Below are 17,956 nucleotides of genomic sequence, written 5' to 3' on the forward strand. Positions count from 1 at the left end.
TAGCAACAAAGAGCCACCCAAGGAAATCACACTGTTAATGTTTAAATTGTCAATACTATTTACAATAAAGTCTACTTTTCACATGTAGGAAATTTTTTAAAGTTTTAAAAGTAATTTACTTATCTAATACTAAAAATGAAAAATGTGTATATAAATTCTACAAAGTTACATTATGTCAATTTAAAAAAAAAAAAAACTCTACGCTAAACTGTTACAGGGAAAGTACTGTTAGAAGTAGATCTGCTACATTTCACTTTAAAAACTTGCTGTATGACTCATTGACTGCATGCAGTCACATTTTTAACAATAATTTAACAATGTTAGATTTGGATATTTTTAAATAGCCGTCTGTTGATTGATTTTGATAATATTCAACTAAAAAAGTTGTTTAAAAAAGGAGATTTAACAGAATTTACTTTACTTTTAGTTCAACAAATGCTATTTTTAAAAATGTCAAATCTAGAAATATTTGGATACTTATACATGCATTAATAATATAAAATATACCTACATGAGCAATAATTTATTAAAAAAACACACATTGATAATCAATAACTTGAAATTTATTTTTGCACATGTGAAGAAGGTATGGGGGTCATTTTGTTCCTTTTATTAGATTGTTATGAGAGTTAGGAATTACAAAATATTAAATTTCAGTTTTTTGTTGTTTTTTTTGTTTTTGGGAAAGGTTGTTGATGTTGGAAAAACTGAATTCACATTTTAACACAAAATAAAGCATAATTGTTTCAATTAAAGAAAAATGAGTTATTTTTCTTATATAAAAAATATTTTTGTAGTAGGCCTACCAAACTGTGGGGTGTTTCTAAGTCTAATAATATGAAAGATGGTAGTCAATATTATATGGAATAGTTATTGAGTCAAAATGTCACATTTTTATGATATAGGCCTATAAAATATGCTCTCCAGATTATTAGGCACAAGGCCTACAGATTTGACACTGTAAAAATCAGCCAACTGCATGATTTTTCTTCACATGAAACAATTAAGAACATTAAGTTTTATAGGCCTAAACTATTTCTAATAATATTAATTACACATGTATTAAGGGATCCAGATGTTGAAATACATTTACTCCTAATTCTTGAAGTGTAGCTCATGCCAGATAGGTGGTGCTGAAGAGATTGTTCATTGACCAACCTGTGGTGTTAGTGGCCTAAAAGCTGTGGGCACTTTTGAGTACATCTCAAGTTGTGTCTCAAACTGCTGGATTTTTGGCAAGTCAATTGTGTTAAGGAAGCCTGAAGATTATAATATTTAGAAAATCGAATGCACTGTAGATTGGCAGGTAGAATCTACATCAATTCTGGCAGAAATCAGTTTGTATTGGTTGTAGTATTTGTAAATGTAAGGCGGAGGAATGTAAGTTTTTAATATTTATTTTTAATCTGGTTTTACTTGATTTGTAGATCTAGGTCAAGTAATATTTTATTGAGCCCGTCTACGTGCATAATAGCCAAGACACGCACAAACGCCTAATATCCCAACAATGAGACCTATCACTAAAGCAATAGCGTCTCCGGCATCAAAAGCTGCCACTCCAGGAATAAATGCACAGAACACAAGAAAAAGAAGCTGAAAAATATGAGCAGCGTTTCCGGCCATTTTGTTTGATGATCTGGGCATGTGATATATCATGTGATTGTAGAAAAAGTAAATTTAAAAAACATTACCTCGGAAACCAGCGGGGTACGGAAACAGCATGGAACAAATAAAATATTTATTTAAAAAAAAAAGATATGTACCCCATTTATGAATTGGAACACTTGAAACATCGTCACAAATTGCCACCCCCCCCCTAAAATAACATCACGCTTTAGCCTCCAACCCCTTCAAGTTTCAATTTCTTTGAAACATCGATCTATCTATCTCTATGCTACTAAATCTCAACTTTGTTTACATGTTTGAATATTTATTTGTTTGTCTGATTTACTACTGTAGAGGATCTACGCTATATGGAGAACTGTAAAATAGTATTAGGTAGAGAACAATTTTTGTTTTCAGACTGACTGTTAATCACAAATTTATTTAAAGACGTTAATTAATTTATTGATTTATTCATAGGTAGATTAACCACATTAATTTTAACATTTTAAAACAATGACTAAACTTTTGTGGGAATAGTGACGTCACATGATGTGTATACTTTTTAGTACAATAAATGGCGACTTCAATCCAAGATTTAGTTGCCGATTCAGATGTTTAACGCGTTCTTAAACTAATTTTCTGTCGGCTATAGTTTTAACAATACGTCCGTTTGCTATTTTTATTACGTTTCACCACTATTATCAATGTTTTAACACTTCTTTTTATTCTATTATACAATACATTTAATTTGAAATCATTCTAGATCTAATTCTAGGGCTGATTCGCGTAGATTGTTACGCCGCTTAGAAGTAAAAAATATAAGTTATTAACGTCTCTAGAGTACGAGCCTAGATAACTAAGAGGTTAGCACATTAGGTTACCATGCGGGTGGCATGGGTTCTAGGCATCCCAGTGTTGTTGTTTTTTTTATTTAATTTTTTTTTTTAGTTGTGAATGATAATGTTGCCTTTGCCTATTGGAACTTAGCTGGATACAGGGTAGGTGAAGTAGAGTTCATCTGTTTCTTTGTCCTCAGTATATAACGGGGATAGTGTCGTCAGAGCCATACTCGGCCGGAATATTTTTTTAGCGCAATTTCCATACTGGACAATTGCGATTATTAACTCGTCATTTCTGGTGATGGATGGATGTGTGTCCGCAGCTTTAAGTCGTATCTCCTCCTCAACGAAGCAATATCGAGGACTAGTTCCAAAGCAAATATGTTAAGCAAGTTCCGAGGATGATTGTGGGCCAAAAAAATTCCCGGAATTCCTTCCTGGATTTCCCGGAAAAGCCAAAAAAAACTTGAAAAAATGCAGTTTTTGGCCCATATCTCGGCAACCAGACCACTTAGCGACTTGAAACATTTACCAATCGATTCCTGCCATAATTTAAACAATATTGCCGAAGAAAGTTTTCAAAAATATCCTTTCGTTCGGTCACAAAAAAAATAATTAAGGAAATTGCGCTTAAATTGTCACTAGACTTTTTATTAACTTGTTTTAAAGATTAAACATGTTGTCTGAGACTTGGCGAAACACTGGGCAGGTGAAGTAGTGTTGGGTAGGTGTAAAGTTCACCTGTGACGACAGCATATGAAGAGATAGTGTGGTCAGACCAAATCTGTGTTTTCACAGACAAAAACATGTCTGAGTTGGGAGGACACTGGGCAGGTGAAGTAGAGTTTCAAATTAAATTATCTGCCCCTAATAGCCGTCACTAAACCCGGCTCTACGATTGTAAATATTTAGCGTGAACCACAGCTCACCAGACTTCCTAGAGAGGAAGAGAGGGTACTGCAAGGCGCGCTTACAGCTTGTTTTCTCACTTCTCCAAGAAGAGAATTATATAGATAGATAGATTGGTCATTAACAAACATTTTAAACAACTTTGTCCAAATTTTTGGGCTTGTGATTGAATTTTCTTTAGTTATTTGGTATCGATTTCATAAAAAATGGTTTAATATCTAAGCAAGGAAAAACAAAACAACTAAGAACGTTGGGTTAAAACGTGGGAGAGGTAAAAATCTGTTATTATAGTGAGAAGTTTGGCATTAGCTTATAAACTCCAAAACATGTATGTGTTATTATGTGTGCATATATATATATATATATATATATATATATATATATATATATATATATATATATGGGTTATTTATATAATGGAAAAAAGCAGGCCCCGCGCGGATGGTTGTCACTAGGCCCCGCGTATTTCTAACGCCGGCTCTGTCTGTGTGTGTGTGGATGCTTGTGTGTGTGTATGTATGTATGTCTGTGAACACGATAACTTGAGTACTCTTACAGCTAGGTTGATAGGGTTGCCAGGTGTCCAGTTTTGAACTGGACAGTCCAGTGTTTGAGCAGACTGTCCAGGATAAAATAAATATAAATACTGGACAAGTATATGAAATAATACTCTGTTACCCCCCCCCCCCCCCTTCTTCTGCTTTGCGGCATACCTGAGAAGGGAAGGATGGAAAGGTGTCCAGTAATTTCGGAAAAGGTATCTGGCAACTCTATAGGTTGATGAAATTTCATATATAAGTATTATATCAAATTTGTAGTTCTGTAACAACTTTTCAGCGATTTCCGGTGAGAGGTCGTCAATAAATGACGTCACACTCGTAGGGGTAGGGGGGGTCCGTAATTTTGTGAGGGGGGGGGGGGGGGGTTCAGATGGTGTGACGTTAAACTTTTGAGATATAAAAAAGCAATGTTAGAAAACGAGTTTTAGCCGTTATTTCGCGTTTTAGAAACGGTTTTTAATAAATTGTAATAGGAATTGATTAAAATACTCTATATTGACAGAGTTTTGGGGTCATCCATAAATGACGTCACGCTTTTTTTGACGATTTTTCCCTCCCCCCCTCCCCTTCGTCACACGTCGTCACAAAAAGCCAGACCCCCCACTAAAATGACGTCACACCTCAACCAACAACCCCCCTCAAAATTGCAGTTGAATTTTTTTAAAACATCGATAAAAATCTTGACTAAACTATTACAATCTATTAAAACAGTTATCTAAAATGCGAAACAACGTCTAAAATTCGTTTTCTAACATTGCTTTTTATAATGCAAAAATGTGACGTCGCAACATCTGAACCCCCCCCCCCCTCCCCCTCATCACACATCGTCACAGAATTACGGACCCCCCTCCCCCCTACGATGATGACCCCTTTTCAGAGGCGTAGCGAGGGGGGGGGCGAGGGGGACATATGTCCCCGGGCGCCGACCTTAGGGGGGGCGCCAAATTGAAAGTTTGAGGGGGGGGGGGCAAATGAAAAGTTCGAGGGGGGGGTGCAAATCGAAAATTTGCTCCCGAGGGGGGCGCCAAATTGAAAGTATGTCCCCGGGCGCCGGGAAGGGTCGCTACGCCTCTGCCCCTTTTGGAAAAATATCGTTGTTTAAGATAAATTCAACAGCAATTTTGAGGGAGGGTTGTAGCCTAAAGTTTGACGTCATTTTGGGGTGGGGGTTTGGCTTTTTGTGACAATGTGTGACGGAGGGGAGGGGGGAGGTAAAAATCGTCAAAAAGCGGGAGTTTATTTATGGATGACCACTAACCGGAAGTGGTACTTATTCTACTTTGTTTTTCAAAAGCCTATAACTTGAGTACTGTTTCAAATAGATAAACGAAATTTCACATACAAGTGAAAGTTCTAATTCTCTACCTTCTGTTAAATTTTGAGTAGTTTCCATTGACCGGAAATAGTACTTTATGTATATTTTAAAAAGTTTAAGTAATTAAAAATAGATTAAAAAATCATGTCTATATATACCGAGTTGCCATCCCACGTAGTGTTATATAAGTATATTCGAGAAAGTTTAGGGGAGATCACTCCCATTTTCCCCCTTCTTTTTACTTTCTCGTATCGTATACTGAGTATAAAATATTGTAATCGTGTGCAAAATTATATGAGATTAACAGTTTTTGACGTTTTACATCTCCCCACTTCATCTATTATGGAATATAAAGGATGCGTTGTAATCGTGCACAAAACTAAATCAAGATTTTGGAAAATTTTGATGTTTATAACCTCAAGTAGCCGCAAAATCTGTGTTTTTCAGTCCTGTCCATGTGTTTGTTTGACTGTTTGTGTATATACAAACGCTAAATTTAGTACTGTTTCAGTTATGATTACCGAATTTCACACACACACACACACACACACACATATATATATATATATATATATATATATATATATATATATATATATATATATATATATATATATATATATATTATAATATTATATCAAATTAGTATTATTTAATAAAATTTTGGGCGATTTCTGGTAAAGAAAGTGGAACTTACTCTACTCAACAGCCCATAGCTTTTAAAGTTTTGTGGACGAAATTTCAAATTTTAGTATTAGATTATATGCGCATGTTTCTGCAGATTTTTGAACGATTTCAGGTAAATATTAAGTAAATAGAAATGGAACTTTATTTTTGTGGTAACACGATAGTCTGAGTGCTGTTTGACCTGGCTAGACGAAATTTCATCTAGATCTAGACTAGAGCTATAATACTAATAATACACATAAGAATGACATAAGATCTACTACCTAGATTACTCTCAAACAGTGGCGCAGGTAGGGGGGGGGGGGTTAGGGGGGTCATAACCCCCCCCCCCCCCCCACATAGACCCCTCGGTGTATATATATATATATAGTATGAGGGGGGTGCAAATCGAAAGTTTGTCCCCGGGTAAAAATTGGAACCCCCCCTTGAGACGATCCTGGCTACGCCACTGCTCTAAAATATTAAGTAATCTCCAATTTCAGGTTTCTAAAATAGAGACGATATTAGCACCTTTTAGGTAACAAAAATGAATACATATGTACAATATCTTTTTCTCTTGAGTGATTTCCGGTGACCGAAAATAGTTCTTTATGGTATTTCCGAGTCCTCAAAAAAAATATTTATGACGGTCCGATGTCTGTCAAACTTTTCACGTTGATCAAGACTAGATGACATTGCACTGTGACATAAGATGTGACTTAATTAGATGATTATTTAACTTTTAAAGAATGAATCAAAGAATCAAAGTTTGTACCAATTTTCTTCTCAATATGCACACATTATTTAAGTTCATTTGGTGCACAATTCTTTTTATACTCTATTCTATTCTACAAAGTATTTTTAAAAATAATTTTAAAAATGCATAAAGCTTTTATGTAAAAATGCACTAAAAAGGAGAAAATAAATTATTTTCTTTCAATATATAATAATTCACTACTATTTAAATAACTATAAAGAAAAGAGTGGGTTACTAACTATATTATCGATTGAATACCTTTACAAATATTTAGGAAGAGACCCACGCTTTTCTTTATAGTTATTAAAATGACATATTTAAAGAAAATCATTTATCCTCTCTTTTTTAGTGCATTATTACATAAAAGCTTGTTATTAAAATGTTTTTCATGCATTTTTACTTTCTCATATAGATCTACACAGTATAGAGAAGAAATTGTAATCATGCACAAAAATCACATGAAATTTTGACAGTTTTCACTGTTGTACACATCAATACTTCATCATTTACAGCGTATAGGGGACTTATTTTATTCTGGCAAAAATTCTAAATCTAAATGAACATGAAAATGTGCATATAATAGTTCGGTAAATAGTAGGACCCCCTACTTTATTTAGTAAATTTTAATTAATATATAAAAAATTGATTAGATATCCAACCAAGTCAAATTTGATGTCATAAGGTTGTGAACCACATGCAAAGTTTGAAGCTAAATTAGTTAGAAGTGCTCGATTTACAAGTCACAAACTTGAATGAGTTTACAGTTAAACCAACATAGGCAACTCAAGTTCCGCTGTGCTATTAAGTTTTTTTGCTACTGCCATATAGGTTTTTTATGGGCCACTTATGAACTGACCCATGACTACCCATAGAGAGCTGACACAACAAAGACAGTAGTGACAAACATTCTTTAAAAAACTAGGCACCTTGGTTACTGTTATTAAATATATTCATTAAGCAGCCTGTCCTTAAATTATCTCATGATGTGTATGCTAACGAGCGAGGGATAAATTGTGCAAGTATCAAAAGGTTGATTAAATTGGACTCATTGTTCAACTCATTAAATAATAAATTTTCACAAGAAAATCACAACCAAAAAATAACCAAAAACTGAAGTTCAAATATAAAACGATTTAATCAAGCAAATTTCACAGTCCACCAAACAATATGACTATTTTTACATATACAATGCATCCATATTAAAACCCATTCAGAAATACATATTAATTCACACATTCACTTAAATGCCATCATCTCAAACACACGTCATCTGCCTCACATATTCACTTACATTCACTTACATTTACATATCATCTCAAACACAAGTCATCTGCCTCACATATTCACTTACATTTACATATCATCTCAAACACACGTCATCTGCCTCACATATTCACTTACATTTACATAACATCATCTCAAACACACGTCACCTGTCTCACATATTCACTTACATTTACATATCATCTCAAACACACGTCACCTGTCTCACATATTCACTTACATTTACATAACATCATCTCAAACACACGTCATCTGCCTCACATATTCACTTACATAACATCATCTCAAACACACGTCATCGCCTGCCTCTTCTCTTCATGGCTGCTGTGCACTGAGGGCAATACCATTTTCCTTTTGGTGCTTGTGACAGTCCCACACAGCCATAATGAAACCACTCTATAGGACACTGGTACAAGCAGAAATAATTGCTTTAAAAGCTATTCGCACAATTAAAAACATTTATTAACATCAAGCCTAGTATTATAGAACTTTTTATTTTTGCCTAACTTCTGCAGGAATACTTACATCATTGTTATCACAGCCGACCATTTCTCCGTATGAGACCTGGTTACACAGGCAGTATCGCGGTTCATTCGGATCAGCACTCCACTCATCCACTTGCACATCAGCTGATGGATCTTCTGTGTCCACACTTGCTACTTGAGGAGTTGCTGGTCTGGATGTGCCAGACACTGCTGCAGCTGTTGTTGTGTGTTGTTGTTGCTGTTGTGCAGCCAATGCTGCTGCTTTAGATGTTTGTCTATTTAGAGAAAACAATTTTTGGCTTATAAACACTATATTTAATTAGAAACAAATGAAAAAATGTAACTTTCCTATATTGATAATGCCTTTTCAAAAGGTTATATTTTGAATTGCAGAGCTAGTACATAAATTTTGACAGGGTTCCTGCTCCAAAGTGAACCTGAAATCCCAGGAGAATTCCAGGAGTAAAACGAGAGATTTTAGGACATAATGTAATGTATTAAAAAATCAACCTCAACCTCTACTAAATGGAAGGAAGTTTGACATTTGTGATATATTAAATGTTATGTGGTATAGCTTGTCTTTTTAAAAAGGAAACTTTCTAAACCGGATACTTCAGTTAAAGTAGATTCTCTATTAGACTGACACTTTTCTTATACAATTATTGTCTGTCATCTGAGTCTGTTTTTAGACCCTCACATCACCACCTCTTACTCCCTCCCCTAACCTACCTCAAAAGAAGACAATTCTACAGAGATGACAGTCATTTTTTTTATTGCCACCCCCTCCCCAAAAAAACAGTTTTTAATTTCACAATATTTGAAAAGTTTAAGAAAATATTTTTTCAACAATAAAAACTAAGTGAAACTGTAAATCATTAATCTGTTTGCACTGTTGTTTTCAATTCAATGATTACTGAAACAGTAAGAGTCAATTCACTTAGTAAACCATGGTTAACTTTTAAAGATGGAGATGGTATTATGATTTTGTTTAATGGAAGTCTTCTACAATAAATATCCTAGCTTTAATTCTAACATCAGTGATGGACAATGACATCAACCTGAATAGCTGAAACTAGCTAGCACCTGCTATAAATTTTCAAGAAACTATTTTGAAGATGATAATTGAAAATACAAAATATTTGAGCCAAAAATAGATATCCTGATTAGAAAGCTCATAGTTTTTTAAATTGTGTGTAACATATTTTTTTCCAAACAAGAGACGGTCAAGAGGTCACTTTGAGTTCACACCTAAGCTTACAAGCTTTCGGTTGTCATAGGATGTAACAATGCTATTTGAGAATGATGACGACATCACTTTAATTATTCTAGTGGGTTAAACCAGCAATTCCCTCCCTCGATGAGAAACTGCGGGAGGGGAGGCTGGTTGTATTACCACATGCATGTAAATAGGAAGTAGACCCATGACTTAGTGGACAATGGAATCAAATTAGCTGGGTTAAAACTAGATGAACTTATCAAATTAGCTGGGTTAAAACTAGATGAACTTATCAAATTAGCTGGGTTAAAACTTGATGAACTTATCAAATTAGCTGGGTTAAAACTAGATGAACTTATCAAATTAGCTGGGTTAAAACTAGATGAACTTATCAAATTAGCTGGGTTAAAACTAGATGAACTTATCAAATTAGCTGGGTTAAAACTAGATGAACTTATCAAATTTACTTGCACTTGTGGGGAGACGTGACCAGTTTATATCTATGTTTCAGTTTATGCCTAGTAAGTGCAGAATCAACAAAGAGCGTAAGCAGAAAATCTTACTGGGAGGGTCATATCTGATTACCTATAACACATGAAATAAAATTCCAGAAGAATTCCAAAACATGGTGAATTTGACGAGGCAGCAAGAACCCTGTTTATATGAGATACACTTTTTAAAGAACTTAAAATACAACTTTACTTTTTTGTGCGCTGTGATCTAGGGGCAGGTTCTGGCGTGGAAGGTGCTGAGGCAGGCTGGGAAACATTTAAGCTGATGTCTTTTGACAATGCTGCTGGATTTTTTGACATTAAATCGTAACTAGCTTTCATACTTGAAGTTCGTCGACCTTGAGCCAACTAGAGAAATATAGGAAAAATTGAGTGCTCTCTCAAATAAAGATTTAGCAAAAAGTTTAAAGAGAAGAATAGACAAACCTGCTGTGTGGCTGCAATGGCTTGTGATGCTGCTGCTGCTATTGCAGGGTTACCAGCACCAAGGTTTCCTAATGTATAGGACAATCCTGAACTGGAGCCAGAGCCAAACATTTTCATGGCAGGTGAACTGGAGGTAGAGTTGGGCCGTTTTGGGCCTAAAGATTCTCTAACAACTTCATTGGCGAGGGATGACAAAACATCAGTGACTGGTCTCTTATCTGTTGGATTTGGAGCTGATGACTGGGAATGGGTTAAACGCCTCTCTGATGTAATATGTAAATATAGAAAATAATTAGCTGCATAAAATAAAGCAAAAATTATTTGTCTTTAATTACACATTTCAATACACACCCTGCATACTATTGGCTGGTAGACAATTACTAGATAAAAAATATCTTACTTTCTGATTTGTGATTTGTGAAATTAGGTGGGGGCTTATCCAGTTCTAATGATCCTGTTGAAGAAACAAAACAGATTTGAGCATGTTTTTAGTTAACTTCCTCCCTTCGTCTGTCTTTGTCATGGGTAGAAAATGACAAAGAAAATTTTGACCACTTCTACCAAACTGATTTCTTTCAAAACCTAAAATGTCAGTCAAAGCTCAATGACAATACAGTGTGACATAATATTAGATTTATCTGGATGTTTAAGGATTAATTAAAGCTACCTATATAAAGTATTAATTTTCTGCGCTATCATACACAGTTTGCATTCATTTGGTGTGCCATTCTTTTTACCTAGTGATTCATGCCATACAAATTTTAAAAGCATCAATTTAAAAAAAAAACGTTTTAATCATAAGCCTTTATCTAATTACGCACTTTAAAAAATTAATTCTTTCCTTTTAATATATAAAAAAGGCACAAATATTTAATGTCAATAACTAAAAAGAAAAGTGTGGGTTGCTATATTATGCACTGAATACTTTATCACCCGTTTTCTTTTAAGTTTGTGAAATAATGGTGCATTTTTATATATTTTAAGAAAATCATGTATGTTCTTTTTAGCGCATAATTAGATAAAAAGCTTGTTACGTAAACGTTTTTTTTACTATTTTTAAATTGACAGAAACAGTCTTAAATGAGTTGAGTAAAATGATGAGTTGAGTAAAATGATGAGTTGAGTAAAATGATGAGTTGAGTAAAATCATGAGTAAAATGATGAGTTGAGTAAAATGATGAGTTGAGTAAAATGATGAGTTGAGTAAAATGATGAGTTGAGTAAAATCATGATTACTTTTTTCTAAAACTTCTGTGATTCCAGCATTATCAGCTTCTAATTCCATTTTGAATTTGGAAAGTTCTTGGTCGAGTCTTCTGGAATGTCTATCCACCTATAAAACAAACCAAAAAAATAAAAACCAGGTTAGATAGTATCAAGAGATTATCATGACTTGCAGTGAACCTAAGTAGACTTACCAGCTCATAAATATGATTTGCCAACTGGACTTTTTCATCTGTATCTTCTAATGCCTTGTAATATTCCTGATATTGATTCATTAAAATATAAAGTTTACTTTTGTTAATTAATAATACTGGCTACATAAGAGAAAAAATTACCACTAGTTAACCAAATTTTTCAATTTAAATAAAGGTAACTGAAAATGTCTTACATTTCCGCAAGTTTTAGATTGAAATGTTTTGTACAGTTATTAATAAATAAAATTTTCTCCATCAATTTTAGTCAAACACCGGTTTCTAAATCTCTTTAAAACGATTTATTCAAATTAAATTTTTAAATGCCATGCAGGTGTCTCCTTCAATTTAAAAGATAAAATAATCCCACCATCTTATATGAAGGACATATTGCCCTGTAGTTTAAAAACTGATTGAGTGAATAACTGGACAAATACCTCTTTAATCTTTTTAAATTGCTCTTCTCTCCATTCCTTCTTGCTATTAGGTTGCTGACATTTCTTGAAAAATGTTTTCACGCTCTCTTCCAGTGTATCTAAGGTATCTAAATACAAACATTCAAAGGTATCTAAATACAAACATTTATATAAAGGTATCTTAGTACAAAATTTAAAGGTATTTAAATACAAACATTTAAAGGTATCTAAATTAAATACAAACAGTTAAAGTTATCTAAATTTAAACATTTAAAGGTATCTGAATACAATATTTAAAGTATAAAGTTATCTAAGTACAAACATGTAAAGGTATCTGAATACAAACATTTACGCCCATTTTTTAAGATGCTAAAATTAATTTTAACCACAAAAATAAAGTCTAACAAGAATACTACAAATGCTTCACTTATTTCATTCAGGAATTTAAAAAATGTAAACAAACTTGAAACTTGTAAATCCATCTCTCTCATTTCTGTTAGTTTTTCTCTCATTTCCATAGGCAGATTCTCAATTACTGAAAAAAATAAAAATTCTGATTTCATTCAAATTTCATATTTTTCCCTTTTCCTAGTCTGGGTCTAATATCTACCTGGCCTTTCTAATCAAATGCTTTCTAAAAAAAAAGTAAAACTGAGCTTACTATTACCCAAATTGATATTCAGAATTTTAATGAATAGAATTACACATGTTAAATGGGATCAACAACTTGGGTTTGCGTTTTAAAATATGCACTTAATAGCATATGACAATAAGCTATTTTAGACCACTATAGCTTGGATGAATATAAAAAAACTAGCTAATGTTCCCTTGACTGGTGTATAAAAGAAGCAGCTTCTTCTTCTTCGTTCTTAATTTTTAGTGTTGGGAGGGATCGAGCCTTATCTGCCAGAGGTTTTGAACTCAAGACTTTTTTTCGAATTTATCAACCATGAGCTTTGCCGACTCGACCATGCTTCCATCACAACTAAGGATTACATGTCAACTGGTTATGCACCATTGAGGCCATTGACTCCGATTTCAGCCTGCTTTTCTTTATGGATTTGCTTTCATAGCCTTTGTCCAACCAAGAACAAACTACAAGGCAGCAGTTGTTTGATTTTGGAGTTGTCTCTCCTAGAAGAGTGGCTGTCCCAAGCTAGCGAGCCTCATCTGCCCGAGGGTTCAAACTCGAGACTTTTCGGTTTAGCAACCATGAGCTTTACCGACTCGACCACGCCAACCCCCAAAGAAGCAGCTAATGTTCCCTTGACTGATACTGTTGAATAAAAAAAGAAGCTATTGTTCCTTGACAGAGAATGGTGTATAAAAGAAGCAGCTAATGTTCCTTGACAGAGAATGGTGTATAAAAGAAGCAGCTAATGTTCCTATACTGATACTGTTGAATAAAAGAAGCAGCTAATGTTCCCTTGACTGATACTGTTGAATAAAAAAAGAAGCTATTGTTCCTTGACAGAGAATGGTGTATAAAAGAAGCAGCTAATGTTCCTTGACAGAGAATGGTGTATAAAAGAAGCAGCTAATGTTCCTATACTGATACTGTTGAATAAAAGAAGCAGCTAATGTTCCCTTGACTGATACTGTTGAATAAAAGAAGCAGCTAATGTTCCCTTGACTCTTACTGTTGAATAAAAGAAGCAGCTAATGTTCCTATACTGACTGAGACTAGAGCAAGCATTGTTTACTACAGTTTGTCCAGACAGAAATAGAAGAGACTTGAGAGGGAAACAGTTAGTGAGAAGGTTAAGTGCTGCGAAGAGCAACTTTTGTGTCTGGATACATTTAAACTATGACCAGGCATGTGCATTTTTTTTTCTTCAGTAATGTTATAATAAATCAATAAACTGTGGAAAATAAGCCTATTCAAATAATGTGAGTTTCCGTTTTGTAGTGTCCGCTTTTTGCTCAGTGAATTTCAGTTGCAAAATCAGACGACCATTTTGGTCTTTATTTACTAGAAATGGATGCTCTTTGAAAGTATTATTAGACAGTGATTCTCATTTGAAGATGTTAAACAATTGGGCTATAAACAATTATTTATGGTGTGTACAAGAAACTTGCTGCTGGGCTAGTCTAGCCTCAAATCAAATTCTTTAACACCGTCAAGTATTTTCATTTTAAGCGTACTCACATTGCAAATGGATGAAATATGATATAACACTGACATTTATAAAGTATTTGGGATTGTTGTTCATTAGAGTGGATTATGTAACTGATTAAATAAACATGTAAAATTGTAAACAACATGAATTTACTTATTTATTCACATTTCTTTCAATGGGAAAATCAAATGAGCAACACATATAAATAAGACTTTAGTTATTACTTACAAGGCCTACTTATTTTACTTATTAATTTAGTAAGTAATAAGGCCAAATTATTAATTTTTAGTAAGGGCCTGCCAAAACCATAATAAATTATAGGCATAATTTAAATTAGGAATTCTCTCAAAGTTTTAATTAACTTCATTCTTGATTTGAACAATACCATAAAATATTCATTAAACACCAAATTTCAGGCTTAAGCTAGGTGCTAATAATAATATAGGCATATTAAGTTTCATACATTTTAACAACTTTGAATGACACTTGCTCAATGATAACTGCTTGATTCAAGAACCTATGCCTAAAATGATGTTGCTGTTGATTTGATTTATGTGGCAATCAATTATGCAGCATGCTGCCAAAGTCTTCATTTTCTTTCACTTCATCCAATCTCAGGCTGTGTTTTTTGCGACCAGAAAAAGCACCTTGGAGTGTGAATCCCAACTAATAATATAATATATAGGTGTATAATAAAAAAAATGATAATCAAAATACTCCAGTCTCACAAAAAAAGTTAAACTTATTCTTTTGCAAAGTATATTATTATTAGGCCTAATAAAAAATACACAAATAGTATATCTAGTGCCTCTCACTCTCTAGTGAACTAGTAATAGTACTAATAGTATTAGGTAGTATGCCTATTAGATCCCTTTTTATTTATTATATTAAATTGTACTAGTAAGCCAGCATATTACTATTAGACTATCAGATAGATCTAGTAGTAGATCTATTTATTTATTCTAGTACTAGGTCTAAAGTAACTAGTAGCCTAATGCCTGATAATTAAATAATTTAATAGGCACTATTAGTAGACTATTACTTTAGTATTAATAATTAAGTTAAGGGGAATAAGTAGGCCTAATAATAGGCCTAAGGCAGGGCATATACTAAACTATACTAATACTAGTATACTTACTAATACTTAGAAGATCCTATACAGTGACTATTATACACTATACACTGAGTATCAGTATACATTACATTTACAACACTAGAATTTAGCTAAGTTAAGTTGGTAATCTATCGTTTTGGGTACGTAAAATCGCCCGCGGCTATTAATGTACGAAAACGTTACCTCATTGTCAAGGCTGTAATAGAAGTATATTGTGATATGTTTGTGTCAAATATTATAGATAAATGAATAATAAACCTAAATCAATGGCTAAATATATCAATATAGGCCCGAAATTAACTTTAAACAGCAGTGTCTGCAAGCAAGATTTGCTATATAAACAGCAGCCATTTGTAAAATAGAATGACTTCCGCCTGAATCTTGCGCTATAAGTCTATAAAAATAAAACTTTAACAAGATGGCTGCTAAAGTAAATGAGCATGGTTGCATCTGTTGGAAACATCGCTGGTGTTCATTTATTACTGAAAAGTTTTAATTCAATTGTTTAGAAACAGGTACATAAATGAAACAAGGAAACATTTTTGTATTTTTCAAAACATAAATGCGCTTCAAAATGTGAAATAATTATTAAAATGTAAGGAGTCACCTGTTTTTCACATTACTAGTCGCGGGCGATTTTACGTACCTAAAACGATAGATTACCGTTAAGTTTGCCTAATAAAACTAATATTAAATAGGGGCCTATTAAATATTATTTAATAAATAAGGCATTTTAGGCATTATGAAGGCCTATTTGAAACATAATTAAGCTAAGTTTGAGAAATATTCTCAATGTTAAAATAAATTTTCTTTGTTACTATGTGTAAACAAAAAAAAAGCTAAGAAAGTAACAACAGGAAGTGAAAGTTGAATTTTTTCGGTGCTTTACGTTTAGTTGTGCTTTACTTTACCATAATCGTACGAATTATAAAATATATTGATTAATAAAGTTACAGTCCAGTATACATTTGTTTACTCAAAATATGTATAATAATAAAGTAAATAAGATCAACGTACGTTCTAAATAATCTTCAAGATACAACATTTCGGTTAATATAAGTTACTTCCGCTATTGCTACACAAAGCGGTGCGGCCATTAATTTACAACAATTTGGATTGGTTGATCACCGGACGACGTAGAAAATTGCATTCGCAAATATTATTTTCCAAGAAATAAGATTGGGGAAGGGGTTGCGTGACAACTTTATAGGGAAAACAATACTTTCTGTAGTCGAAGATTATTACTGTTTGATTTAATTTCATAACTGAGCACAGATTATCGCCTTTCTATAGTATGGGAGAGTGGTAAAAGAGCGGGGGTGAATGGGGGGAGGGGGGATTGACACAAAGAGAGAAAAATTGCAGATTTAACGGTGAAAATGCTTCATCCGCGTGAATAAATAAATACTATAAATAAGGTGCAGAATTTGACAAAACAGTGGAGAATAGGGTGGGGCTACCAGCAGAAAAAAACAACAAATTTTAAAGTGAAAACAATTTGAACATACACGGAGGCGCCATATTGTGACAACAAAATCAGTAGCGTACGCAGGGGGGGGGGGGGGGGGGGGGGGGGGGATTTTCAGAAAAGTGGCGCCTATTTGGAAACTTTTTAAACTCAAGTTTTAAAAAATATTTGTCGGAAATTCATTTTTGGTCAGCACATCGATGTAAATCGCTTACAAGCAGAGTTTCTTCCAGGCATTTTCCAGGCTCCGCCCCCCCCCCCGAAGAAAGTCTACCCCCCCCCCCCCCCCGAACGAGATGGATTTTATATAGTAAACATACACTTTTACTACCCCCCCCCCCCGAAAAATGTAGACCGCCCCGAAAATTTCAAAGCCCCCCCCCCCCCCCCCCCCGAGAAAAAGTCTAGAAGAAGCACTGCTTACAAGATTTCTTTTCATGCAGAAATTAAGCATTAGTACTAGATCTAGACAAGTATTAAATCATGATACCATCTATGAAACGTCTTTGTTTACAACACGTGTTAACAGCTGTATTGGTTTGCCATTCTAAAAATAACCATTACCATGCACTGCTATTTAAAAAAAAAATATACGGGTAATACCACTTGAAAAGGGGAATGTTAAGTTACAGTCCACTGTTTAATTGTTTGCTTACGAATAATTGAATAAGAAAATATTATACATAACTTTTCACAAATAATTACTTTATATTTATATATAAAGTTTGAATTGTGTAATTACGTTTTTTAAAAAAATGACAATACAGACACAAATACAACTCGTGTAGCACCTATAGATCTATATTTAAATTTACTTGTGGGCGAACTGCGTAGCAGTGTGTACATTTT

The 17,956-nt window shown here is 33.7% G+C and overlaps 1 protein-coding gene across 3 annotated transcripts; it reads right to left on the bottom strand.

Annotated features, from left to right (window-relative positions):
• Positions 1-7,767: 7,767 nt before the first annotated feature.
• LOC131935894 (inhibitor of growth protein 3) lies at positions 7,768-16,763 on the bottom strand. 3 transcript variants are annotated; one of them, XM_059292631.1, is made up of 11 exons: positions 16,657-16,763; positions 12,869-12,940; positions 12,427-12,533; positions 11,993-12,058; positions 11,811-11,907; positions 10,975-11,028; positions 10,575-10,837; positions 10,339-10,496; positions 8,461-8,695; positions 8,205-8,341; positions 7,768-8,157 (listed from the first exon to the last, which is right to left on the bottom strand). In XM_059292631.1, the coding sequence occupies exons 1-10, from the start codon at positions 16,682-16,684 to the stop codon at positions 8,231-8,233; spliced, it is 1,191 nt and encodes a 396-aa protein (XP_059148614.1). In that variant the 5' UTR covers positions 16,685-16,763; the 3' UTR covers positions 7,768-8,157; positions 8,205-8,230. The 3 variants fall into 3 exon arrangements, with proteins under 3 accessions (XP_059148614.1, XP_059148615.1, XP_059148613.1); XM_059292632.1 differs by adding an exon at positions 14,989-15,191 and having other exon boundaries at positions 7,768-8,341; positions 16,657-16,755; XM_059292630.1 differs by having other exon boundaries at positions 7,768-8,341.
• Positions 16,764-17,956: the final 1,193 nt, after the last annotated feature.

This window comes from Physella acuta, unplaced genomic scaffold (genome assembly GCF_028476545.2).
Source record: "Physella acuta isolate Inbredline_101_S28 unplaced genomic scaffold, ASM2847654v3 ptg000163l, whole genome shotgun sequence".
In the NCBI taxonomy this organism is placed as follows: domain Eukaryota; kingdom Metazoa; phylum Mollusca; class Gastropoda; family Physidae; genus Physella; species Physella acuta.